The 27,184-nt window shown below is 46.3% G+C and overlaps 1 protein-coding gene across 8 annotated transcripts in view; it reads right to left on the bottom strand.

Moving 5' to 3' along the window:
- SLC7A1 (solute carrier family 7 member 1) overlaps window positions 1–26,034 on the bottom strand; it is a 47,913-nt gene extending 21,879 nt beyond the window's left edge. For 3 of the 8 annotated variants that reach the window (XR_012627698.1, XM_074859884.1, XM_074859890.1), the window contains exons 1-2: window positions 25,840–26,034; window positions 2,880–3,263 (exon numbers count right to left, since the gene is read on the bottom strand). Coding sequence is in view for 7 of the 8 variants with exons in the window: in XM_074859884.1 (XP_074715985.1) it covers window positions 2,880–3,249 (370 nt within the window). In the remaining variant the exon portion in view is untranslated. Of the gene's footprint in view, window positions 1–2,879; window positions 3,264–9,363; window positions 9,591–16,252; window positions 16,402–20,922; window positions 21,062–24,595; window positions 25,019–25,839 lie in introns of those variants that run through there. The other 5 variants (XM_074859888.1, XM_074859885.1, XM_074859887.1 and 2 more) reach the window with 5 other exon arrangements.
- Between the last annotated feature and the right edge of the window lie 1,150 nt (window positions 26,035–27,184).

The raw sequence follows: 27,184 nt of genomic DNA, 5'->3' as shown, positions 1-27,184 counted from the left end.
TAAATCCTCTTCAGCAGAGGTGAGCCCCAATCCAGCTTTGCAACAGTATAAAAATAAGCTGCAGAACAGACCTGTTTGGAGACTCTTCTGTTCGCTGAGACAGCAAAGTGCACAGTGTGAATGCTTTTAAAGAGGTGGAACATGTCTCCAAAAGTTATTGTATACCACATTACAATTTTTCAGCTTAGCTTTGGCACAATCTGAGGGAAGAGACTATTTCTTTAGTGCTGTTTTTTTTGTCCTGGCTCTAATACTTCATGTTCTAGGACAGGAACAACCAGCTGCTGCATGTGTTATATTAGATGTCAGTTCCACGTAACTATCAGCCATTTATCCCAAACTCTCTGTAACTGCTTGAGGGAGCAGGGGGAATGTGACATTCTTCCAACATCGCAAACACCTGGAGAATATCTTACTGTTCCTAGAGAGCACAGTGCAAAGGCTTGTACCCAGGAGGATTTACTAGTTCTGGGTCAGCACAACCTTGCCAGATCAAGCTGGTTCCTGCCCACAGCACATGGCTCCCAGGAAAGCCGCTGAGCTCAGGTGCAGGGCTCACTGCAGGAACAGGCACAGGCCAGGTCATTCTGTGCCCCAGGAAACCCCAGCAGCAGCTACTCACAAGGGATGCTGTTATTCATCTCACTACCAGCTCCTGCCAGCTTCCAGTTCCTGAAATGCTTCCCAGTCTGCCGTGGTTCCCCAAATCCGCATCATTCCAGAAGAAAGTTCAGATCCTGGTCCTGGACACCTTCTTCCTTCTGTCTAGACCATGACCGATCAGTTGCATGCCCATTTTTGCTCATCACCCACCTCCAAGACCCCATACCAGTCCTCCCCCAAGACAAGTCACTTCAATTAATTACAAGCTATTTGCCACCCATTCCAGGACCCCAGGACTTCTTTTTCCACTCTCACAATACTTTCTGAACAGATGTCTGAGAACCCCAGCATGAAAACACCACGTTGGCCAAGCCCCTTATAGATATAAGCTCCTATCACCCCACTCCCTGGTTTCAGTGGCACTGCTTGTCATTTTCTGCAGCACAACTGAGAAAAAAATTAGCTTTCTGCCCCTCTCAACTCCTGGCTCTGTTCCGCAGCACGTGCCTGCCAATGTACCTTTCTCCTCCACACCCCCCAAGCTGCCAGGAGTTGCCCTTGCTCACAAGAGGGGCAAGTAGCATGGGGAGAAAGGCTGGGTGAGAAAGTAAAGAGACCTGCTACAGCTCACATCCTCCCCCAGTTGTCTTTCCTGCTTAGCCACCCTTCCTCCCAAATTACAAGGAAGTCAGTTGCAAACATGCATTTTTGTCACAGGACTGAATTAAAAGTAACAAAGTTGTGTCTGAACACATTCATGGATAATATCTACTTATTTTTTACTGAATTGTCTGCCTTGTGATAACACAATGAGCAGCCAACTCTGCAATAAAAACTGAGGCAGTGGTTCAAAAGCCATTATGAGAGGACAAAAAAAAATAATCTCAGAAATACCAGCCTCATCCCAGATCCTGGGAATGTAACATTCAGTATGCAAATCTTTTCATAGTGCATTTGCAGAATCAGGTTTTGGGACAGCATCCACGGTTATGTCAGTCATTTTCGTAGTCCAGTACCATGGTGAGAATGGCCACATAAACTAACTAGATAAAGAGCATGCAGGAGACAATTTATCATTACCTTTCTGGAACAGAAGATAAATCACCAAGAAGCCTGTTCAATTTTTCTACGTGTAGCCTAAGCAGAGTCCATTTTAGAAGTCTGAAGGAAATTATATGCTTTCTTTTTTTAAAAACTATTTTTATCCCCTCACTGCAGTGAACCTGATTCATAAAAGAACCACAGGACTCAGATTTCCTAAGGAGATGAGTTTAATTGACTCTGGCTTTTCATCCTCTCATTATTTAAAAAAAAAAAAAAAAAAAAAGAAAAAGAAGGAAGAGGAAAAGGTTTCAGGTAGCACACAGAGCAGAGCCAGCATGACCTCAGACCAGCAGCTGCTACATCACTGTATCGCTCTTGATGTGATCTTACCCTCCCCAGCACCATGGGAACTAATCTCCAAGGTAATGCACATCCCATAAAATGCATTTAAAAGAAAAACCCTCCCTTTAATAATTTAGCATAACATCGGTTTTCATTTTAACTAGTAAGTCTTCGCTCTGAACTGGTAAGTTGGTTGCAGCCTTTATTACAGGCATGATGACAAGCAGCGTGCCCAGAATGTGCTTGAAAAGACAAGAATCCTTAATTAGCAAAGTGTGTCTTAGTTTTAATGTATCAGCTGAGTTGTACACTGCATGCTCTGAGCTTGATCCAAGGCCCCTCCTTGGGGGAGTCAAGGGCTTAGAAGGGATTTGGTTTGGACGTTTCAGAGACTATGAACCTGCAGATCATCCTGAACTTAATCCTGCAGCCATTCACAAGACAAAACTCTGATCTCCAGATACTCTAAACAGGTCTCAAAGGGACCAGGAATTAATCCCTGATCAGCCAGAAGTATGGATGCTGCTGCGTAAAAGCATCCTTCTGACAGCAGCTTCTTTCTCGGCAGAGGGGACAAGCTTTTGCTCCCTGGCAAGTGTGCAGCAGCCAGGGGATGCCAAAGGGATGACATGGAGATTCAGAGGAAGTCACAGCAGCAATAATCCAGCTTCAGGACAAACCCTCAGCCCACAGCACACCACTCACCTTGTTGACTGACAGGAGCCACCAACAATGCACCCCGCAGACAAGTTCTGAAATCCTCGGAGAGTGCAAGAGCACAGTGTCTATTTTGTAACAGTAACGCAGGCGCCCAAACAAGGCTGATCTTACAAACTAGGCTGCCATCCTGGACTAAAGCTAGGGTCTCACAGCGCACCCGCCATACTTACCGATAACATAGGAGAGGATTAAATTCCACCCTGTGATGAAGGCCCACAGCTCGCCCACAGTCACGTAGCTGTAGAGATAAGCTGATCCTGTCTTAGGAACTCGAGCACCGAATTCTCCATAGCAGAGTCCAGCCAGCACTGATGCCAAGGCAGCAATTAAGAAGGAGATAACGATGGCAGGTCCCGCATTTTCCCGGGCCACGGCTCCAGCCAGTACATAGACACCTGCACCCAAAGTGCTGCCTACACCCAGAGCCACTAAGTCAAACGTGTTGAGGCATCGTGAGAGCCGACTGTCTTCTCGAGTGCAGTCCACATTTTTCCGGCGAAGAAGCTGGTTTCCAAAATTGATTATTTTTTGACACTCCATTTCCGTGTTTGAGCCTGCAAGAGAGATGCTGCCATCATTACCTGGATCAGGATGCCCTCTGAAACTGCATCACTGCACAGGTACACTGCAATGAATTAATCTTCCCACTTTCCAGCTTTTTACATGGCAAAATGTCTCCTTTGGCATTTTACCTAGGCTTAGCGCAGAGAATTAAAACAGACAAAACTGAAGCATTTTCTGCTTCCCGTTCCCAGTCACGCTGCAAAGCCTGCTCAATCCTGGGAGAGAGAGGGCATTCCACCCCAGCTTCCACGCCACTCCACAACCACACAATTCACAAGCAAGTGGGCAAGCCAAAAACACAAAGCCTGTCTTTCAGATTTCAGAGCAGTTTTCCTGGTCTGGAAATTTAAAAAAAAAAGACAGATACAGATAGATATATATATATACACACAGAGATAAGTATTTTTATATATATTTTAAGCCTCAGGGTGAACTAAGAAGTCAGCCTTACATCCCAGAACAAGGCACCACATGTGCTCCTGTCCCTAGAGCACAACATGACCACATGCTGCAGTCAGTGACACCATTTGCAGTCAGATTCGCTGGAACATTTCCCCTCTCTAAGGTCCAGCCACAGGCAGTAGCACAAGCTGCTGCTGCCTGCAACTGTGCAGGCTAAACCAGATACAATTTAGGAAAAAGGACATGCAGAATCAAGTTTTATTTAACTCGGTTACACTCAAAATAGCTCAAGCTATTTTGCATTTGCAACAACTGAAGTGAGAGCACGGTGTGGCTCCCTGAACTTCCCTGTCCCACGCAGCAACTACTGCAGGACAGGGGTGTTCAGTGAAACCATGCAGCAGGGTTTCCAGCCATGGTCCCCTTTCAACAACTGCACTATTCCTGTGTATGGACCTGCTGGCACAAATAGCAACGTGCAGCAGCTTCATAAAGCAGTTCAGGTGCAGCTCCCCTGTTTGGGACTTTACGATGGGATTAGCAGCAGGGTAAAGCAAACACCTCTCTGTGGAGGGATCTCTTAGGAAATCCTTCTGGTGTTTCTTTTCCCATGAGACATGCGTATCTTGAGGTGCTACACCACGGGAAGATTTTGCTATGCAACTCTATCAAGCCTACAAATTCGACCATCTACACAGGCATCCACCTAACACAGCCAGTAACAGCACTCTTTAAAGGTCAAACCAGCATGGCCAGCTGTGGGGTCATCTCCTCAAGGACATCTGTGGAATCAGTGCCATTAAGGAGTCTGTCCCTTCAAGATTTATGTCCTTGGACACAGCCCAGGTATGGAACTTTTGTCTTCCTCTTTCTGAAAAAAATATGAAGTATGTTGCTTCAAAATTGTCCTTGCCTTTAGAAACTGGCTAGAACTCCTCCTCACAGTACTACCTGAATCCATGAGCACAGCATTAGAAGGAATTTCTTGCTTTTTACACTGCCAAGTCCAGCCCCAGTTGTCACAGGCAACCATGGCATAACATCAGGCCTTCCCTTAAAAATTTCTAGGTGCCTTATCTCCACTGGAAAGCTCTACCAACACTCCTCTACTTACCAGCCAAAATGCTTTAGTAGGCATTTACTCACACGCTCTTGTGCCAAGAATGGCTTTTCCCTACTCGGGTGGTCACCCCCATATATACCTTTAGAGATCAGTCATAACTTTCCAGCCTTCACTTTGCAAAGGCAAGCAATCCAAGCCCCAAAGACACAGGCAGTCCCTTGCCCTGTCTGCAACTGTTCACCTCCAAAGCACTCTCTGAGCAGTTGTATATCCCATTAGCACCCTTCTACTTGTTGCATCAAGAGGAATGATCAGAAGAAGCAACAAGAGCAACTGCTAAGAACTCCAGTGGGCATCTCCTCTACCAGTTTTCCTCTCTCAGTCCCCAACTTCTCACTAAAAAGTCCCTTTTGCACCGTGCCAGTCTCCTCCTAGTCCTCATCTTCTTAAACAATTTCCCGAGTGGCACTGCATCAAAAGCTTTACTCAAGTCAAGATAAAGGAGAGCGTTCATTCTTTCCTTTAACCTTTAAAGTAAAAAAAAAAAAATAGCCCCCCACCTTCCCTGTGCCTCTTATCAAATAAGACTGTCAGGCGAATCTGCCAGTCTCTCATAGGTAAACTCATTTATCTCTGCTCTTCTCCAGTCAATGGGCACCACCTCCTGCTTTGACAGAGGTTTCACTTTGCTGGTTCACCACCACTTGCATGCACTGGTTCTTTCTGATTACCCGTCCCTGACCCTCCTCTTCTGAGTGTTGCTCCCACTGGCTGCAGCCATTTTCCTCAGCCCACACTTGCCATCCCACCTTCATCCCAGCACCATTGTCCTCATTCAGAATTTGGCAGTTGGATAATATGATGCTCTCTACAGCTAAGATGTTTTCTCTGCAACCTAAGCCAGAGGCACAGCTAGCATTGACAACAACCTACCATGTTTTTACAAACAGATTTGGCTCCAGGCACCAAAATCACTACTGTAAGACCTGCATTCAACTATTTAATGCCTGTTACCATTTCTGTTCTGAGCACAGGAGTACTTCAATAGTGAATGACCCAGCTGCCCCATTCACCACTCTTTGGTTCACACTGCAGAGAGCTCGTGGAATACACAAACCTGATACTACCGGGATGAACCTAAACCTGAGGACACTGCAGGGGCATATGTAATGCATCCCGACACCTGATGGGTGCACAGCCTGCAGGAACAGCTACTCCAGGATAACCTCCCCTGTAAAATGTGTTGTGCAGACATCAGATTTTCAGCAGCAACTGCTTTGCTCTGCAAATCTACGGGCTGCATTACTTGCTCATGTGGACACAACCTACAAGGATAAACATCATCTTCCATCTCAACTGCATCCTGTAGCTTCAAGAAGCTCCAACCTGATATCCACACAGCACCATTAAGCCCAGCTTCAGCAGCAGGGCTTTAAAATGTTTCTTCATTAATTATGGAAAAGAGAAAGATTTTTATTTAGATGCAATGCTGGACTGAGGCATTCACTATCCAATGAACAGTGCCTTGCATACCAATAATGGAACAGCAGTATACATTGCACACTGGCATCAATAGTATGCTGAGAATAATGTGTAGGCAAAAATATTACTAAATGCAATTTACAGTATCGTCAAGTGATATTGGTACTTCATCAGCTCTGGCTAAAACCCAGTGTAAAAGGTGGGAAAATACATGCTAAGAAACTTAATTAACTGAGTCAGCTATTAAATCCAATGCTTCAATTTTGTCACCATAGCATCAACTACAAAATCAAAATCCTCTTCATTTTTTCAAGACACCAGTCATAAGCCCTGGCTTAAATCCCTTTCTCTTGGCCTTACACTAACTCCCCTACTAGGAGAAAGTAATTACAATTGCTGGAACAAGGCTGAGGATTTACAAGTCCCATCGTGTCAGGAATTGCCTCTTCCACTAACAGCTCTCAAACATGCTCCCAAGAGACGGGGATTTAGACTAATGGAAAAAGGCAGGTTTCAGGCCAATCTTACAAAAATCTCATTTGATGAACCATGAGAATTCCCAGTGTACACAAAGAGGGAAAACTATCTTCTCCCTTCAGAAGGAAGACAGACCTCTTTACCTAAGTGCATTCATATGTCAGTTTGTTCATGCAGTCTCCTTCCCATTTGAACCTTATCCAAATCCGTGTCAGCCAGGATTACCTTCAGCTGGACACCTGCTCACCTCCCCAAAGCAAGGACAGGGCAGTCCTCAACTTTGAACTGGGGTAAGGTGACAAGAAGAGCGCTGCACTGGGGCATCTCCTATGAATTTCATTGCTTTCTAGGACAACAAAAGTCCCAGGCTTTGCTTAACTCCCATCAGGGTGATGCAGAGATCCCCTCGATGTCTGCATCCTATGAAGACCACGGTGATGGGGCTACCTCATCCACACTGCCCAGTGGTAGTTTACATTCAGTCTGAAGCTCAAGGAAATGGGGAGGATCCCAGTGCTGTGCACCAAGGAAAAAACACTGGAGAAGATACAAAAAAAGCCCTCCGAAACAAAAGAAATCCCTGCCATAAACTGCAGTCAACTATGAGCAAGATACCCACAGAATATTTGTTAATGGATTTGTTTTCCAAAGCTAGTGTGAAAGTCAAGACCAGTTTGACTCAGAACCAGCCTCTGGATTTCAGGACAACACAGGTTTATTCTGTGGTACAGAAACATCAAGAAATGCCAAAGGGCTGGTGAAAAATAGTTTACTTGTTGCTGACTCAACATATTTATGGCAAGGCATTCAATGGCCTGAACAGAGGAGTTAGAAGCAACACAGCTAAGTCCCAGCTGAGGCTATTAATAAAGACACAAACGAGAAAGGAGGTAGAGAGATGGCCCAGCTCAGCTAGAAGCCGAGCCATGCGCCAGGGAGGTCTGCAGAGATGCAGTGCGGCTGGGCAGGGCTCGCCTGCCCTTTGCACAGAGCCCCCAGGCAGGCCCCTGTGGCCCCTCGAGGTTGAGCTGGACCAACCACAGGGGAACACCAGAGAAGCTTGTAGGAAATCTTCCTGAGACATTTCACCCTGGGTGAGGCTACAGGTCCAGGCTCCCCAAACCCCAGTGACTTACACACTATTTTGTGTTCCTTGGGGTTTGCACCTCCGAGTTGGTATCAACCTTGCCGAGCATACTGGGTTTCATCCTACAAAGTACCGAACATTTCTTACATAGAAAATCAAGGTGAGGGTATCTTGCAGGACTGTACCACGTAATGTGCAGAAGGAAAAGTTTGTGATGTGCACTCACTCATCAACACGTGGGTTTCTACAATGCCCACACGACAGGAATGGGACTAACCCTAAGAGCTAGATGGCATGAGGGACATGCTTGCAGTGTGTAAGTGACTTACTGTTCCCATAGACCACACAAAGCTACAAGGAGGAATTGCTCTGTGGTGAACAAAGGCAAAAGGCAGAGGACAGGTTGTGCAGCCTGACGTTATCTTTGTCTAGGAGGTGCCTCCAGGTGGAGGTGGACTGAGGTTCCCCACAGATGAGAGCTGCTCCCCCTCCTCCTTCTACTACCACTGACACCCAAGGAGCTGGGGATGCTAAGTCTTTCAGAATTTGGCTCAAGGCCTCTGCTTCAAAAACATACTACTTAACAATAATGGTAAACCTTTTATTTCCTACCTAGCCATTTAACTTAAATTTAACTAAGTCTGGTGTCTTGCAAAATGAACACAACTCAGTGGTCCCAAACCAATGGGAGTTTTATCTCTTCACTGAAAATGAAAGCAGATGTAGTACCCAATGCCTTCCCTTGCCACACATGTCAACGCAAATCACTTCTTTGGTAAGAACAGGGCTGGGGAGGGGCAACATCCCCAGTAGAGAATCAGCCCCTCACTGCAGGGATGGATGATCAAGGCATGAACTTGGCAAGGTTTTTGGGGGTGAGGGCATGTAGGATTTATTTATTAGGAAAAAAAAAAAAATCTAGTGAATTATTTCAAGCTTATATATCACTCAAGAGTATCTCACAAGAAACATATTTCAAAATTATTTCATTTTGAAGCTCCCTCAGGCATACCTACAGGTGTTCACAGCTGTACTACAGCTACCAAGAATAAAGCAGAATGGCTTTTTATGGATAATTTGTTTAGAAGAGGGGCTATTTAATTATGACAGACCTGAAAATTAAGACCAACATCCTGCAGTTGGCTTAATGCCAGCAGACAGTGCTCGTCTGGCTGATCTCAAGATTAAGATACCAACTTCATCCTGACCAAAAAGCATCAGAAAGTCTGAGCATCTCTGCTGTGAATAAAATAACCTCCTATGACCCGCAGATAACAGACAGGGAGCTGGGTGCAGAGCACGGTACCCGCACTGCAGCTGTGTTCTGCATCCCTTGCACACAGCACTGTCCTTCATCTCACAGACAACTGATCACCATCCTAAGCATCTCTTACACGTTTTTGTTGCTTTTGAAACAGCAGGTACCAAATCAACCTTTCACTTTCAATTATATTAACTGTAGCTTGGCAAAGAGACCTTCAATAAAGACAAGTGGCATTTTTTTCAGAACAATCTTTTGGTTTAGCAGGATGCAGTACAGGGGCCATTACACCTCTGCCCCAAACCTCTCTTCTGATACCATTTGTTATCTTCGCAATTGCATCAAAGGGTGATTTTGGCGGAGATTATGATTTTTCCCTCCTTAGAAGTTGGATCTGGCTGTGATCTCGCTTTCTGAAACAGCCGTTCTTGCCTTTGAAGTGAGGAAATGTGTTCTGGGCTGGTTCCTCTCACTCCCACTCATACTTGAAACGATGAGCCTTTTCTTTGAATGTATGGTCAGTATTCTCATGGCATAACACAGTCCTAATGACATAGAACAACATAAATTATTCCAGAAATGTTACCAGATGGTACATAACGAACTTCCAGCTGAGGAAACTTGATCTGAATGAACACAGATTAGCTTTGTTCTGCACACACCTAGCTCTCACCCCTGCTTCAGCTCCAGTTTCTCTGATGAGAAACACTGAGCTCCAAGCCCCAGCCACTCAGAACCTGGGTAGTAAATGGCTTCATCCCAAGGCTCTGGGCATCTTCATGTTTCAGCAGGAGTTGAGGGCTTTGAGAGCAGCGGGAAGCAATGACGCACCTAGATAACCTAGCAGGGCGGATCCTCGGGCAGGGGCCACATCCTTGGGTGAAATCCTGTCCCACTGAAGTTGATGGCAAAGCTCCCACCGACTTCAATAGGGCCCAAATTCCACCCACTGCTACTGGTCCTTGTCTTTTCTACAATGCATTTTATGTTTGTTACTTTTGTTCCCTGTCCAAATTCTTGTGCCTTGACTGTATTGTATTTTCAAATAAAATAAGATATTCTTCCTCCTCTTATCTAATGGTTAACATACCTATTATATCAGGTTGATAGATTTCCTTCCCCATTAACAACATTTTAAAAAGGGACATTCTTCAAAACAATCCCATAAGAAAATAAGCAATCTTGCATCTGTTTAACAGCAAAAAGTAAACCATAACAAACATCTGTCCAGTTAAACATAAAACACCATGTGTAAAAATAAGCTGACAGGGCACCATTTTACATAAGCAGTACTATCACTTTCCTAAACAACTACAATTTGTTTCAGCTTCTGAAAAAACACTCATCTATTTCAAGGCCTTGCTGCTCCTAAGAATTTTCTTCTGCAATTTGCAGAAGAGCATAAAATTAAAGCAGATTATGCAGAACAAGGAGTTTCCTACTAAGGAAAGAAGAAAACCCAAACCTAACCGTGCTGCATGTCCAGTGAACTCCCCAGGTATCTCCTTGGAGGAAGCGCAAGCAGAAATCCCCACTCAACATTGTCCTACATACACTCATATCCATTTTGAAACACAAGTAAACCTCTACTGCCATCGGCACCCTTCTCTCACAGCAAACTGATGTCCTGTGGGACAGTCTTACTTTCCTTAGAATCCTTTTGGTCTTCAACAATTGTATCCCCCGTACAGCTGTACCATTATTGCTACTAGTCTGCAGAACAAAGAGGTTGTGCTTATGCCATGCTGGTATGTTTGGCAAATAATGTGGAATGGGTTTGGCCCTCTATTTTTAGTTTAAACACGGGTCAGCTCCCTGAACAAGCATGTAGCGATGATGCCAACTTTCTGATCAACACACAGGTAACAAAACCATTTGGGAGCCCTTTCCAAAAGGCTGATTTTGCTACTTCCACCTCCAAGCTAGCACCATTCACAGAGAAAAGTCCTACATAGAAAAAGAGGAGGTGGAAAACCTCAATTCCTACTACCGCCACTAGCATTACAGATATTTTGGGGAGTGTCAGATTTGACTGTAGACTCCTAGATGCAAAGAGGTTATGTTGTAAGGAACCAAACCAGAACCACTGAATGCTTTTTGAACGAATGAATGCTTTCAGAAATACAATGAGGAAAGTCAACAGTCACTAAGGCATGTCAGCCCCAGCTGCGATCCATTACAGCATAAAGCAGGAATTGTGCCTGATATGTCCTTCCAAAATGTCTTGCCTTGGAAAATCTCCAAAGTTTTGTTACATTACTCTGCAACAAGTGACAGAGCAGAGACAAGACAGCTACAGCAGATGCTGAACTGTCCCCATAGACATTTAACACCTATCTCAAGACTTTCAGAAATAGACACGAAGGACTTGGCATCAGACCCTAAGGTGCATCTGGCTGTGTCCCTGAAGCTGCTGCAAGTGTCTTCATCAGCTGTGCTGGACAAGGCAGGCAGTTCAGAGGACACGCTTGGGACAAGTGCTGAGAACTGACTCAGAGGTTGTAGGCCACGGCCATTTGCAGATGCCTGCCACCAGCAAAAAGGCTGATGAAAATAAAGACATGACCAAGCATTAGCATTACACAAAGCTGGAAGATATCCCACCATAGCAGCAGTAATGGCAAGGAGTCCAAGCCAAAATCCACGAAAGTAACTGTAATTCTCCACATCAATTTCACGATGTGTAAAGGGATGCTGTCCTGCTGAGGTATTTTAACCAGGCAAGGAATGTCTTGTCCATGTGCTGTTAAATTTTTCCCTTCTTGACTGCCATAATTTTATTTTTTATTGTATGCATATATTTCAATCTACATTACAGAAATGTAGATTACATCAGTGTACATATATGGATACTAAATGTTATATTCTTTGCCAATTCTGTCACTGAAAACCAAGAACAGCCACTAGCAAGCCATTTGCTATTCGAAAGAAGGAAAACATCCAGTTAAATATAAACTACACACTAAAGAGAGGTAACAGCACACACACAGATGGGTGTGCAGTGTATACAAAACACAATCTTAATCACCTGCTTAAAGACACACTGCCTGTAAGAAGGGAACCGTATCACTCTCCTCTGTTGAGTGCTGCTTTAACAGCACAAGGGAGGTGGTGGTGGGGGACCAGTCCACTGTCACAGATGGCAGGGGATGCTGGTTTCTGTTCCTCAAGCTCTCCAGCATTAGGGACACTTCTAAGGCAGCATCTCCCACTCTTCTTCAGGCATCTCATAGCCCTGGAGAACTTCTTCCATTGGAAAAGGACCAGTGAGGTGCTCTCTCCAATCCCTATGCCACCCATTTACCAGCAAATCAGTTACTGAAAGGGGAACATGAAGTCCCCCTGGACACAAAGAAGGTGCTGGTGCTCCAGTATTGCCTTGGGAGAACAGCAGGGTGCTGCAGCTCACCTGCCTGCTTTTCAAACTCTCACAGCTACTGGCTGTACCAAGGTCAGAAATTCCTCTCCCATCCCAGGACAACTTCTGAGATGGCAAAGACCATCCTTTTCCCCAAGTCCAGACAAGAAGTCTTCCCCAAAATTTCAAAGCAGGCAAACTTCAAGGTTTTGTCTCAACACCTGCAGAAAACTCGACCTGGGTTACTTGTGATGATACATTAAATCCATTTTGAAATGAGTAGTGATTTTTGACTGAAATAAAGGTGGGAGGTTCCTGCTCTGAAAGTCCCAAGGGGAGTCCTTCAACCTTCCAGAATTCAAGCTTCAAAATCTCCAAAATGGAAGTTCAGCGATGCCCATTCTTTTCCACAAAGCTTCAGCTGTAATTAACATCAAACGTGGCACACCAGAAGCCACTCAACAGGTAAAAGGTTGGATAGACATTAATTCTCCTCCTTGGCTACTGCAGAAACACACAATGTATTAGGCTTAATTTGCAGAGGGGAATTTGACATTATGATCACTTCCCAACTGCGGGCACAATGAAAGACTGGGACAGGATACAAGATGAGACTCTTCACCACCCAAGTGTTGCAAGAACAGGTTAGAGAAATACCTGTTAGACACAAATTGGATATAGTGCATCCTGCCTCAAAGCAGGGAAGACTCAGCTGCATCCAGACTGCATGTCTGTTTTGGGAAGGTTAAATCATGAAGCCAGATAGATGTTCCTCTCTCCCCAGGCTACTGCTTATCACCCCTGTAGCTCTACCAGAATAACCACCTGGGGAATTGTGCTGCAAACAGCATCACTGAAACGAACCCAATGCTGTGCCTATGACCAACCAGGTGGCAAGCCACCGCAGCCAGCAGCTGAGGCAGAGGAGAGGGACGGGACACTTTCCAGGATGGATTCCCACCTAAGTACCACCATCCAGCAAAAGGCAACTTTGGTGCTCTCAGCCCTTTTAGCCCACACATCAGACTTCAGACAGTGAGGATCCTCTGGCAGCTCAAAACAGCACCCAGCTGTCCTGAGGAAGAGGGCAGCACCGCATTTGCCATCCACAGCTCCTCAGGGATCAAAAAGTTAAGGAGATGTCTTGCTGCCTAGCCAATAAAGGGCATCACACCCCTCATTACATGAATCACTAGTTTCTGATGAAAAAGCATCTAATTGAAAAGTCTCCCACCAGCTCTAGTACAGTCTCCTCAAATAGTTGTTCAGCATGGCTTCAAATTACACTTTGCAAGAAAATTGCTTGATTTAACTCCCTCAATTTGTCATAAAACCTGAGGGGATCTCCACTGATAATTAGACTTCCCAAATGAAAGTCTGAGACAGATTGCCAGGAATCTACTTGAAGTAACACATAGCCCATAACCTGCCAGGGACTCAGCCTTGGTATCGAGCAGAAAAAAATTTAAGGTCTGGGAAACAATATTAAATAAGTGAGCTTCAGACTTCTTAAACCCAGATAAAATGAAGACACAGCTTTGCTTAGCCAAAAAGCCTGATCACGTCATTCAGCATGCTCCAGTCACGGTCCCTGGCTAACAGTCCTTGGAAGAAAGTGGGAAATGTCCCTTAGGAGATAAGGAAGCAAGTTAGACAGAGACAGAAGTTGGTTTGTTATTAGAACAGTAGTGGGGAAACAAACAAAAAAATTAAGAGCCCCAACCTGCATATAGAACAACAAACACCATCTTGCACAGACATGGGACACATCCGATGAGACAGACAGACAGAAGGGAGGAGACTTCCCCGAACACCATCATTTCAACAGGAGCAAGTGCACAGCTGAGTGAGGATTTAAGGGCAGATCAAAGTGGGTATAAAACAGCGGGAAGCAGGCAGAGGCCAGCAGATAGCTCGTGGTGAGCAGTGGCAGCTCCAGCTGGAGGCAGGGCCATGTGGCAGCAGCAGACCCTGGTCACTCCTGCCCAGCAGCCCGTGGGCATCCCTGCCTGAGCGATGCGCTGGACCATGGCCCAGGGTTTGGCCACCCCCGTGGACCAGCGTGTCTGCGGGTCAGATGTTTCTCAAACAGGCACACTCCCAGCATTGATGCATGGCTTATCACCACACTGCTGTCCCAATTAAAAACTTCCTCCATTACCATAATGGTACTGACTCGAAGCAAAGGAACCCTTTCCTTTACTGGGAAAGCAGGAATGTTGTTTCTGTGCAATAGGTGGAAGTGTTTGAAGAGCTTTTTTAGAGGAAATGCTCTGTAACAAACTCTGGAGGAACCGTTTGCACAAGGCAGAGTTCAGCCCGCACTGGACACATACCTGTTCAGGGAAGAAGGGAAACAGAAGTTGTACGTGGCCAAGTCACAGGGCTCCCTGTGCCTTACATCAAGATGACTCTAGGCTTCTGAGAAAAGTTTTGCTATCCTTGGGTAACTGTGTCTGCAAATTAAGTGTTCAAGGTCAGGTGGATGGGGTTTTGAGCATTATGATCTAGTGAAAGATGCCCCTGCCCATGGCAGGGGGCTTCACAAGATGATCTTCAAAGGTCCCTTCCAAGCCAAACCATTCTAAGATTCTATGAAACAGCAAATGATCCTCCATCGCTCCTTTGGGCTTACTTTCTAATGACTTTATTTTGATTGTGTAATTAGAACACGTTTTCATTAATTCAGGAGTTTTTCTGCTGATTTGGAGGCCATTCTCAGGGCTTGCCCCACGCAGACCTCCAAGTCAGACCTGCCAGCCCTGCACCCTGATGTGGCTTTGAACAGCAACACAACACAGCCAAAGAATTAAGAAAAACTTCCCTTTTCTGAAGAAACCAAAGTTAATTTCTCATTAAGCAAGCCAGCTGCATTCAATACGTTACAACCTTCTGAAGGCACTTGCATGATTACAGACCTAATACCAAAGCTTTCTGCAAATATGATTTATGCCAAAGAGAAGCCTAGTATGAAAGGAGCTAAAATATTTGCTTTTAGACCCAGTATTCCCACATTCCATCCATAATTCAAGGGCTGGGGAGGGATCAGCTCCTTCCAAGCCCCATGTGTTCATCTTTGCAGGCACAAGCAAGCACTTCACACCCCGTTGACTGGCGTGTGCGGCCGAGGGGATGCTGCATGTCTGCAGTTTCAGGGGTGGCTCTTGACAACAGTCAAGTAACTCCCATGGGAGAGTTCTTCAGGAAGACCTTCCCAGAGAGATGATGCCCTGATGCACACTGGATTAAAAGCAAAGACTGAATGCTACCATCCGATCAAATCACTATTCTCCCTTCACCACATACCCCACTGATCAATCAGTGCCAAAGGAGCCAACAGCACACGACTCAAGAGGGGCCACCAATGCCCCAACTGCCTGGGAACAGCACGAGGAGTGGAGCATCTCACAGGGGGAAGCCCAGGCAGCCCAAGCCAAGGCAGAGGGGGATGCTGAGCACCAACAGTGTGGCCACACTTCCAGTGTAACTGGGATATGGTAACGCCACAACTCACTGACGGTTAATGACCCCTCCCCACCCCGCCAGTCCATGACCTATGCCTCACCAGGGACCGTTGTTTTGGGATGGGAATTGGGCTGGGCAGTACAGCCACTGAGCCCGGCTGCCAGGACCACTGGATGTATCCACGTCACTGTAGTCTAGACAGACACCCACAGCAAAACAGGAGCCGAGGACAGTGCAAAGAGGTGAAGCAGAGGAGGTAAAGCATGAGGCTGCATGAAGGAAAAAGAGAGGGGAGGTGATAAAAGCCACCTGCCACCCCGTATTTGAGGCAGGGTGCAACCTCCCTCCAGAAGTGGAGCCAGCATGCCCACAGATGACACTCACCTCCTGCCTGCAAGGAGGCACCGCTCCTTCAGCCGTCCCTCACCATGTCAGGGCAGTAGGCACACACTCCTTGCCTCAGATCAAATCATCCTGGCCACGACTGCCCACCCCGGCTCTGCCAGCCCGGCCAGCGCCGCTACCTGTGCTGCCTCCAGGCTTGCAACAAGCTGCTCATATTGCATCATCTTCCCACCTTCCTCCCCTCCCCAGGCAGCTGCCCTCCGCAACAGTCCTGGCCATCACGAGCAGAGAGGGCGACTAAAAACAGACTAGTATTTAGGAATAGCAGCGAGGCAGAGTTTTGGTCTTTTCTGCAAGCACTACAAGCAGTTTCCATGGCAGCTTCGCCCACACACTTGCCTGCTTGCTGTTAAAACTTCATGCTGCACAAGTCACCCGCTTTCATTTCAATGTTTGACCCAATCCTGCCCGGCTCTGCAGTTCTTCAGTCGCATACACCACCAGAGCTAGTAAAATCCCCTATTCAAAAGGACAGGAGCACCCAATTAATAAATAAAAAAAAAAAAGGCATATGAAACGCCATTGCTTGTCTGACTGCAGGGAAAAAAATTCAGTCTTAGGAGTGTTTTGCAAATAATCCCACAAGCCATCACTGTAAAGACTTTGCAGCTCCTGAACGCTGACAGATTCACAACAAAATGCTTCTGAAAACTGCATCCATTTTAGGCATTTAAGCCTAAAGTAAGTAACTGAGCATTGCAAATGATACAAGCATGATGTCTGACCGGTCTGACGATTGGGTAACCAACCACTCCTGTTTTCACACACAGATATCAGAGCCGAGTTTTGATATAGTCTACCTAAATAAATCTTATCAGAAAGGAGGTACCATACTGATGCGGAATTACATTTCATAGCGAGGTAGGTGTGAAGTTTGTTTGCTTTGGGTAAATGCTTTCTAGCCACAAGCTCACCGTTCATCTCTCCCCTGCTCCCTGACAGGAAAAGCTGTTGTCTAATGGGAGTTTTGCCTCCATCTAACCCAAACGTTCAAGGCTGCTGATGGGGAGGGGCTGCGGAAAAGAGATGTCCAAGCACAGCCCGTTTCATGTTTATCTCAGAGCCTTTCTCAAAGTGTGACAAAAAGCCTCCCCACTTCTGCCTGGGATCAAATCAAAACTTGCTGAAGTCTCTTGGTTTTTTTTTCTCCCCCCAAAACAAAGATGACACCCACCAGCCGAACCAGAAGCCAGACTACAAGCTGCGTGCTTTGGGTCTCACTGCTGCTGATGCCATGCAGAGGGACCCTGCACCCCTTCAACGTGGGGGCTCCATGCTGGCCAGCCTGCAGGGAGATTTGTGCAGAAAGCTCGTAACTATCACTAATGGATGTGATAGCTGGGGGAGCAGCGAGAGCAGTGTCTATGTAGAGGTACCCAGAAGGTAAGAAATGCAAAAGGTTTGCATGTTCAGCTGGATCCCAGCTACGAGGCTGCTACAAAATACAGTGTGGACTTAGCCCATTTGCACAAGGAGAGGCATTACCTTGTAGCCAGCCTTATAGTTTGTTTTGCTGTCTGTGCGGCAGAAAGCCAGCTCTCAACTCACATCTCTCCATGAAGGGAGCTTGTTCAGGCTCGCTTGGAAGCACAAGTCAACTTACAGAAGAGATTAACTCCCACGAGCAAAAAAAAATATTTACCATATACTTGTCATTCAACCCCATCAGCCTAGTAGTTGACCAATTTGTAGGCTAAAATCTTACTCAGATTTCTAATTTTATTGGAAATGTTATCTGCACCTTCCTGTCCCTCATACAGAAGCCTGGTCTGCCCGAAAACCTGCACCTGGAACCCAGCGACAGGGATAAGTGAAGCCAGCCAGCACATAGTCCTGTCAAGGGAAGTTATACAGCTATCCTTAAAAATTATTGTGTCCCTATCAGCAAAAGTATCGTGTTTGGAGTAAGTATGCATTTTTTATTGGGCTAACAATTACTAATACCATTCAGTCTGCTAATACATTTTAAAAACCTTACTGTATTTTTCCACATCGTCATTCTGGCATCAAAGGAAATCATTCAATTATATTTACAGGGCTGGGGGGGTACCCAGAGAGACCCAAATACAACAATGTCTGAAAGGTGTTGCATTATACATTGCAACATACTTCTCTGAGCACGTACAGTGTCACCTCTCCCCATGTCACTCATCTAGAACAAGGAAGTTTGAAGTATAATAAGCTCTGCTGCTGCTAGACTCTTTAAGCAACAGCAGGAAGAAAACAAAATACTGGATGTAAATATGCTCCTTAGTTCCACTGCACTGGGACTTGAAAAGAAAAAAAGTGTGATTTTAAAGCAAAATAACTATGAAACAACTAATAATTAGCATTTTCCCCCAAGGATCTGAAGAGCAGCATGAAAAGCAGAGCTGCTGTTGTGCTTTTGATGGTGCCCTACACCAGGCTGTTCTGATCTCCAGGTATTTCCTTCGAAGGAAAAAGCAGGTTCAGAAGTACTCTAACATCTGCGATGGTTTATCTGGAGCAGACAAAGCACAACACTGTGGTTTCATCACTTATACAAGTTTCCTTGAAGGATATCTTTGTGTTTCTCCATATGCCAACCACATTATGAGGGGTTGGATTCCTCTCACCTAGCTTTAGCCAACTCCAAAACAGACATTTGGGCTAAGGGTATCACCTCGCCCCTCTCTGTAACCAACAGGCAGAGACAGGCACCTCCAAGTATAAATTTATCCCTTCAGAGGAGAGATGGGAAGAATGACCCTCCAGAGATACCTGCCTTCCCTAGCTACTGCAGGGCTCTAGCAGAAATCTATGAAAACTCCAACAGGAACTGCTCCTCAAGACAGAAAATGGACTGAACCTAGAGCCAGCAGAAGCAAAAACACCTCGACAAAGTTTGACCTGTCTTTCTGTGGGCAGTTAATAGAAAGATGTAAAAATCTCTGACCAGTTCCCTCCCAAGAACAATGACTCCTCCTAACACTTGCATTCCTCAAAAATAAGAGTTTTCTGCACAAAGGTTTGGATTTCAGGACTGCCTGAGCACTAATCCCAGCACCTTCACAGCAAAGAGTAAGTGTTTTGCTTCTGCTCTTCTCCAGTTGCTTAACTGTTATGCTTTTCACTCTACTGCTTGTGTTGGTACCTTTCCTGAACTGAAAAGATGCTAGAGGCCAAATTCCTACTCTAATCTCACAGAAATTCTCACTTCCAAAATTCCAACAACCACCTACTGTTTTTCTCCTCCAAGATGTGGCACCTCCACCCTAATCCATCATTCCGCTGCTGACTTCTGGGTGTTGCACTTTCTTCTTGCTCAGGGTGCCAGAACATTTTGTTCCTTTCTTCCAGCAGACTGCACAGCCAGAAAGGTCCTCCCAAATGCACCTGTGGTCAGCATGGCAGATACACAACAGTACGGCACCTTTGCACTTCAAACCTGTATCAGCCAAGTTCAGGTAGCAATTGGAAGACAGACTTTTAAATACTGGTTTTGATCACTTCCTTTCCATACAGTATCCACGTGCCTTTACTCAATGTGTTGCTAAAACAGTGCTGGGCAAGTTAGTCAGGTCCTCAACCACATGACCCCTTTTTTTCCCCTACAGTGACAATTACATTATACATTCATTGTTGAAATCTCTTAATAAGCACATGATTCTTATTGCAAATAACTTGCAAAAAAACCTTCTGTTGCTGCTCTAGGTAAAGCCAAAAAAGCAAATGGGTTGATTTTGCTGTATTTTTCTTAATGGCCTGCTCTCAGCTTTAGGAAGCTATAAGCACACAAACCAGTCTGATATGCAGACTGTCACTGCAAAGTGAGACAAAGAATAAAAATCTTCACAACACGTATGTTACAGGTCATGGTTTTGTGAACTTTTTGGAAGGAAGAAAACACATAGCGCAGCATACAGCAGCATCCCTTGCTTAGCAATTCTCACATGGGTCATCAAACAGCTGTCAGGCAGTGTGCAACCCTGAGTGGAGTTTAAGCAGCAACCTAAGGATGAAAGACTATATTCTAGTTACCTGAGGAAACTAACCCCCTCTGGAATATTTTCTAAAGATACATCCCATTATTTACTTTGCTAGCTGAAAGGGCTTTATAAAAGAGTCAATGCAACAAAATAACCCAGTGCTACAAACTCAACAATGCAGTTTTTCCAACTAGCTCATTTTAAGAATCTTTCACCCGATGAAGGCAAGCTCTTCTTCAACCTAAGGGAACAGTTCATTTATCAAATCACACTAATTTCTTGCACAGTAAGTTTACACCTGCCACATATACATCTGAATAAACCTCCCACATCAGCATTTCCAAATGAAACTACTACTAGCATTATCAGTGGTTTGACTTTGTTATGGTTTATAGCTTGTACTTTTTTTTTTTTTTCCTCCTTTCTTATTTTGCAGGATTTGTTTTGCTTACCGACTCCAGATTTCACAGGAGGGTCGTTTGTTCCCCTGCTATCCACAAGAGTTACACCACCTCCCAACCCCACTGCAGAGGCAGTTGGGGAAAGCAGATCCTTTGGAAGCAAGCTCTCCCAAGCTCTGACCTCAGCATGCTTTCCCCATAAAATTAAAAGGTAATTTTGCATGGCATTTCTTTCATAGCAATAGAAAGTGGCACTGTACCACACCCCACAAATATTCCACAGCCAAAGCAAACTCACCTTTGGTTTAATCAAACCACTGAATTGATGTGGTCCACTGCAGACATGCAGAGCAGCACCGTATCAGTGTAGCCACCAGTTTTCTTATGGCTCCAAGTGCACCAGCTGCAGAAGTAAATGTCCCCAGATGCTTGATACCACCAGTGCCTTCTACCTCTCAGACATCATCATCCTCTCTGCTCCATGCACTGAGCTATCTATGCAGCATCCCAGATCATTCACTCAAACACTGCCAACTCGAGTTAGCAAATATCTTCTAGAGACATACCATACTATTTCCTTTGCTGAAACTTCCAAGACATAACTCGAGTTAGCAAAGACCTACCACTGAAGCAGCCTGTGCTACCCAGACTCATGTGAGCTGAAACAAGTCACAGGAGAGCTCTCGCAAGCATATCAGCGAGAAAACTGAAGCAGTAATTGCCTCTGCCACTGGGATGCCAGAAAGCAGCCGCCAGCAGCAAACTTCTCAGTAGGCACAACTGCAGCCAGAGATGATGTGCATCCACCCTACAAGTCAGTTCTTCCCGCCTATATTAAAACACCCAGCAATGTAAGACAGTCAGGCTCACACCCAGCCAGGAATAACATGGGTCACAGCACACACGGCTATTTATTTTGAGAACACCTCATTTGATGGAACAGGTTCCAGGAATAAATAAATCATCTAGTAGAGGGGATTTTAACCATCTGCCTGAATCAGTACCAGGGACAAACCCCAGTTAAATAAAAAGCTCATTGTTCAATTATTTTATTTTTTAGAACTTCAGAGTAGCTTATAGTAAACTTTCAGAAGTGGATGACTGTCAAATAGCCACTAAATTTCAAGAAAAGCATAGCCTGCTCAGTAAATAAGACAGTAATTAATTGCAAATCCTCAAAAACAGGATACTAACTAAAATCGTCATCCTTGTAATTTAAATATTAAATGGGCGAATAACATTTACAAGGAAGGATACAAACAGATGACAAAGATGAGGAAAATGAGTCAAGAGTGAATTGAGAAATCTGTACAGCTCAGAAAAGACAGCTGGGTTCTTTGTCTGGAAGTCTGGTGAAAGGGAACCCAAGAGTTATTCCTCATCTCAGAAAAAGGCAGGAGAAAGAGGTGTAAGAAAATATGAAGCTAAATACTACCATTAAGTAGACACTAATAAATTTAGTATTTTGGTAAATACAGCAATGACATGGATTTCTCAGAAAAGGGGTCAAGACATGGCATGGCAGGCACTAAGGAAGAGGTTAGATTAACAGGAAAATTTCATGAGGGATCCTGCTCAGCAAAGAAGCCGGTAGCACATTTTTTCCAATAGCAGTTACTGCAACTCCTGAACACACAAAAGCTGTACCTCTATGAAAATAAAGTTTTCTGCACTGTTCCCCACTTGAGTAAAAAAACCACAGAACTAAAAAGTGTACCTGGAACCAAAAATCTCACAGTATTTTATTTTGGAAACTCTGAAATAAGGCACTTCTGTATCAGATACCATTCACAGGATTTATGACCTTGATGTAGATAGACCTTGGTGGTCTCCAGCGGAGTCAGGGTCCCTCGCAAGGGCAGCAGCTGCTGACCCACCATCAAGGGATGACAGCTCTGGCCACTGCTGCCAGGGCGAGCAGGGTCCCAAGGTTTCTACAAACTGCAGCAGTAAGGTGGGAGCCCCAGCTCCTGATCTCCAACACACCCAAACTGCCCAGGAACCACAGGCAGTGGTCAGGAACCCTGCAGCTGGTACGTAGTCACAGGGTAGGTGTTAGCCTCTATGTTTTGTTTGACCAACAGCTATGCCTTCTTTATTTATAGGTTTATATACCCAGGGATTTTGCAGCAACAGCACTATGGAAGGAGTGCTCAGATGCCAGAACAAATCCACCCATAGTGCAAACAGCCACAGACCCTTCCCAAAGTTACTGAGGAATCCGGGAACCTCACAAGTTCATTGAGATAAGCACTTAGACATTTACAGTGCAGACTTTTACATCCGAGCTAATCCCCCAATGACTCCTTTTATAGTCAGTGGGAAGCAGCTTTCAGGTCACAACTTGCCTGCTTCAGCATATTGGGCCGAAATGAATCACATCCCAGGAACATTCACCTGGCTATCCTGGACATAGATGACTACATTTGGCCAGATGAATGCTACCTTCAACACCATTCAGCACATCACAGATCTGCAAGGATTTGGGCACTAGGATAATAAAGGATGAGGATATACCAGGCAATGGAAAAAAATCCCAATATACTGCCAAACACAGTGATGTATGAGGATCCACCCTGGGTTACTAACTCTGGGTCAGTATTGACTGGAGTTGACTACAACGAACTCTGCCCAGAACTGCTGAACTAGTTCTCCACACCACCCAGCCTCCTGGTTCTTCTGGTCAACACCACTAGTTTCTACACATACTTGGTTAAGTCAGTGGGACTTCTTAGCTCATCCTTCACGAGAGGCAAAGAGGCTCTGCCACATACCCGTCTGCCCTTTGGCATCACAGTGGTTCAGGCAATAAACTTCACCAGGACCAAGCCAGCATCCACTGAACACGTCCCACACTGCATGCAGTTGAGCTTCTGGCATCACAGACACAGACCAAGAGAAGATAATTAAAGTCACCACTTTGTTTTTTATTCTCTGAAAGCTGGGATACAACTGGAAGCAGTATTTTTGAAAGGCCACTGAAGCCTCATTAACCTGTCATAGTGGATCACGGGCAAGGAACTTGATAGATCAAGGCTGAACAAAAAGTAGTGGAGGCAGTAATTGCAACAAGATCCCTGCCCTCCTTCACCCAAGCCATATTCCTGTCTTCTTTCCCATCTGAGACTAAACACCAACCACCAGACCATCAACTGCGCTCAGTGCCAGCTAGACTGGCACACACCAACCCTCACTCATGCTGTCACACAACCTAAAGCAGAGACACAGAGCTCAGGCACAACACTGTATGGGGGTGAATCCTACCTGAAATCTGGCAGTAAACAGGAAAAAGGAGAAAGGAAAAAAAAAAAAAAAAGGGAGTGACAAAGGTTTCAACAAAAATACAACTGAGCTGGTTACTCCAATAACTGGTTAGATTAGAGAAAGGGTTACGGGTTCCCTCTTTTGTTTAAGCTAATTCCTTCTGTACAGAAAATCCTCTCTCCACGTGGAGTCAAAACCATATCGCATATGTGCGATCACACGTCTCGCCCACACTCACAATTGAATTGCCTGAATTAGAAGCCTAGCTGGCTTCAGGTTTCCGTTACAGCCCACCCAAAACAAGGAGTGCCTTCTGAACACATCTTCTCACTGATAAGCACAAGCCTACAAGCAGCAAGGCTCAAAACTTTATACATCCCAGCAAACCAGCACAAACTGGGGACTAAACACCCAGTCATTCTCCCGCTCAGGAAATGGGTTTATTGGACTATCTAAAGCATGCATGCTGCAGAGCACAGTCAAGGTCTGTCCCCTTCAGATCACTCAAAATACAAGATACTCAGAATATTTGAAAGTAAAATAACTTCCGAGGGCTGTGGCAATCTACAAGCTTGCTCCATTTTTGTGCCAGGCTCGGCATTTGAAGCTATGCAGCCTGTGCAATTACACTCTTTCACATTATACAGAAATTCCTTCTAAAAGGCATTTTAGCTGACTGCTGAAGGCAACAGAAGTCCACAGCGTACCTGATCAGAAAGGTAAGTTCTGCCTCTTCTCTCCAAGCCTCCACTGTATTTGCTTCTGACGGAGACAGCAGAGACAGACAAGTGTCACTGAGTAACTAGTAGCTTCAAGAGGCAGAGGCTGTCCCACCGTGGAGGGTCCCACCTGGCACCCACACACGTGACCATGTCTTCCCCACTTGACCTCACAGCTCAGCAGAGCCCACTGAAGCAGGCAGTCCACTGGTTCACCTGGTGTTGGACACCACCATGAAGTTGTTGCTCAAGCACAAAGTTAACCGTCGGAAATGACCATTGTGTGCCACACACAGGTGGCAAAACCACCTCCCTCTTGAGGTTTTTTTAGTGGGTTTTTCCCCCTCTTCCACCCTGTCTGCCACAAACATTCACACATACGTATGCAAAAGAGAAATCCATCTGTCAGTCAGGCGAGCTGCCTGTAAAATGCTGACAAAATGGAAACAAGTCCCTGTCCTCGTCACAGGAACAGGTTCGGGAACACCAGACAGCAGCAACTTGCAGGGTATGGGGCTGACTCCAGTGCTGCGAACAATACCCGCATTTTCAGTAAATTCTCAGCCTCTTTTGCAGTTTGAAAGAGAAAGCAAAGAGACAGCATGGCAGTCACTCAGGAGCTATCCTGGGCATGGGAAGACCATCAGGGAAACAGCCCAGGGTTTCCCCTTGACACCTGGGCCTTCACCTCCCGGCAAAGCACGCTCTCTCGTGTTGCAAAGCAAAGATAAGCAAGAAAACGGTTATCTGGGAAACATGCATGCACTGATATGAATTTCCCAACCCTGCCCCGGCTCGTTGCTTGCTCTGGAAAAGCATGGCTGGAGATGGCAATGCCCACCTCCGCTGGCACAGGGGCACACGCTCCGGGAGCCGATGATGGCAGGTCCTAAATCCACACCGAGCAAAGGCCCTTCCCGCTGGGCGGACGGCCCCGGCATTTTGGGGGATCCCACCCTCAGCAGAGGGGCTGGAGAGAGGCAAGGGGGAGGCGAGGGATAGCTCCCAGCAGCGCTCGGGGAGGGACCTGCCGGAGACGGCGCGCGCAAAGAAGCCACGGAGAGAAAATGGAGGTTTTGGCGGGAGAGGGAGACGGTCCGGCCCCGGGAGCCCTCCGCGCCGCGCCGGCTGCATCATGCAAAATGGATGCCCCGCGTGGGGCGGCGGCGACCACCGCCCGGCCGGTCCGGTCCGACCCGACCCGACCCAGCCCCGCCCGGCCCCGCACTCACCCGCGCCGCGCCGAGGGCCAGCCCGGCGCCGGCGGGCTCAGGCGGGAGGCGAGGCGGCGCCGCGGGCCACGGCAGCCCCCCGCTCCCCGCCGCCGCGTTACACCTCCAGCACGGGCCGCCCGGCCCCGTCTCCACTGCACAAATGAATGGGGAGGCGGGAGGCGGGCGGAGGCCGGGATCCTTCCGGCGGCGGCCGGGCGCAGCCCCGCGGGCCGCGCTGGCTGTCGGTAACGGCGGGCGTGCGGGGGGACGGGCCACGGGAGGCCGGCAGCCCCCGGGGGGAAGGCATCAGCGGGCTGAGCTGGGAGGGGACATCGGGAACAGCCCGATGTAAGCACGGAACCGGAGAACGGCGCGGTTGGGCATGGCCACGTGTGGCTGGGGAACGCGGAGCAAGAAGGGGCTTGTTCCTCAAGGCAGGTTACAGGCAAACAGTTCAGACCATTTATTCAGCACGGGCTGAAAACCTGCGTAATTTTTCCCCTCCAGACTCTGTGGGAGTGAGAACGGAGGGGCTTGGTTGCCCTGCACCGTCCATTCAGTCGTACTGGTCACCGTGCTCTGACAGCGGGTGAGCTGCCGCAGAACATGGCTGACCCAGCGATGCGGCTGGAACGGGGGCAGGAGGGAAAGGTGGACTCCGCTGGACTCGGATTAGGCTTTTCACATCGCCTCCCATGAAGCACCATGTCCCCAACCAAGGAAACACGCTGTTGAAGTTGTCATGGCTGCTCCCAGAACTGGGGAAAACAGCCAAAAAGAGCTGTAGATGTTGGAAGGAGAACAGCATGGGTTCTGCACCGCGCTTGGTTCAATCACATTTCCGTTACCATTCATTGGGTCCATGGTGAGACCACTGCGGGAAAAGTTTTAAGTGTGCTGCAGGATGGAACAGCATATGAACATGAATCTTGAAGAAACTATCCAAAATAAAGTGGAATTCTGGAAAGGTGTAGAGTGATAGTTTAGGAGTGAAAACCAAATAAGCAGTGGGGAACAGCTGGCCAAGCAGCCAATTAGAAAAAGGTCGGGACATTACAGTGGATCCCAAAAGTCATGTGAGACTACTGCATGGTACTAATGGTACTAATGAAAAAAACAGGCACCCAGAACAACTATCTTTTTTGTAGAGCATCTTAATGGAAACATATGTAGGATGTAGAAAGTAATTAAGGAAGCTGTAATCAATAGTGCTGAAACCTCAGCTGGAGTACTGTGCTTATTTTGACCATATTTAACCATAAAGAAATATACCTACTTGGGGGGAAAAGGGCTGCTGAGAAACACATGCATTAGTGAAAAGCTGAAGGAATTGTTTTTCTTTTCCAGAACAAAGGCAGAACGG

The sequence above is a fragment of the Strix uralensis genome, chromosome 2 (genome assembly GCF_047716275.1).
Source record: "Strix uralensis isolate ZFMK-TIS-50842 chromosome 2, bStrUra1, whole genome shotgun sequence".
Classification (NCBI taxonomy): domain Eukaryota; kingdom Metazoa; phylum Chordata; class Aves; order Strigiformes; family Strigidae; genus Strix; species Strix uralensis.
The sequence above is the reverse complement of the archived record's forward strand: the minus strand, read 5'-3'. Positions and strand labels throughout refer to the sequence as shown.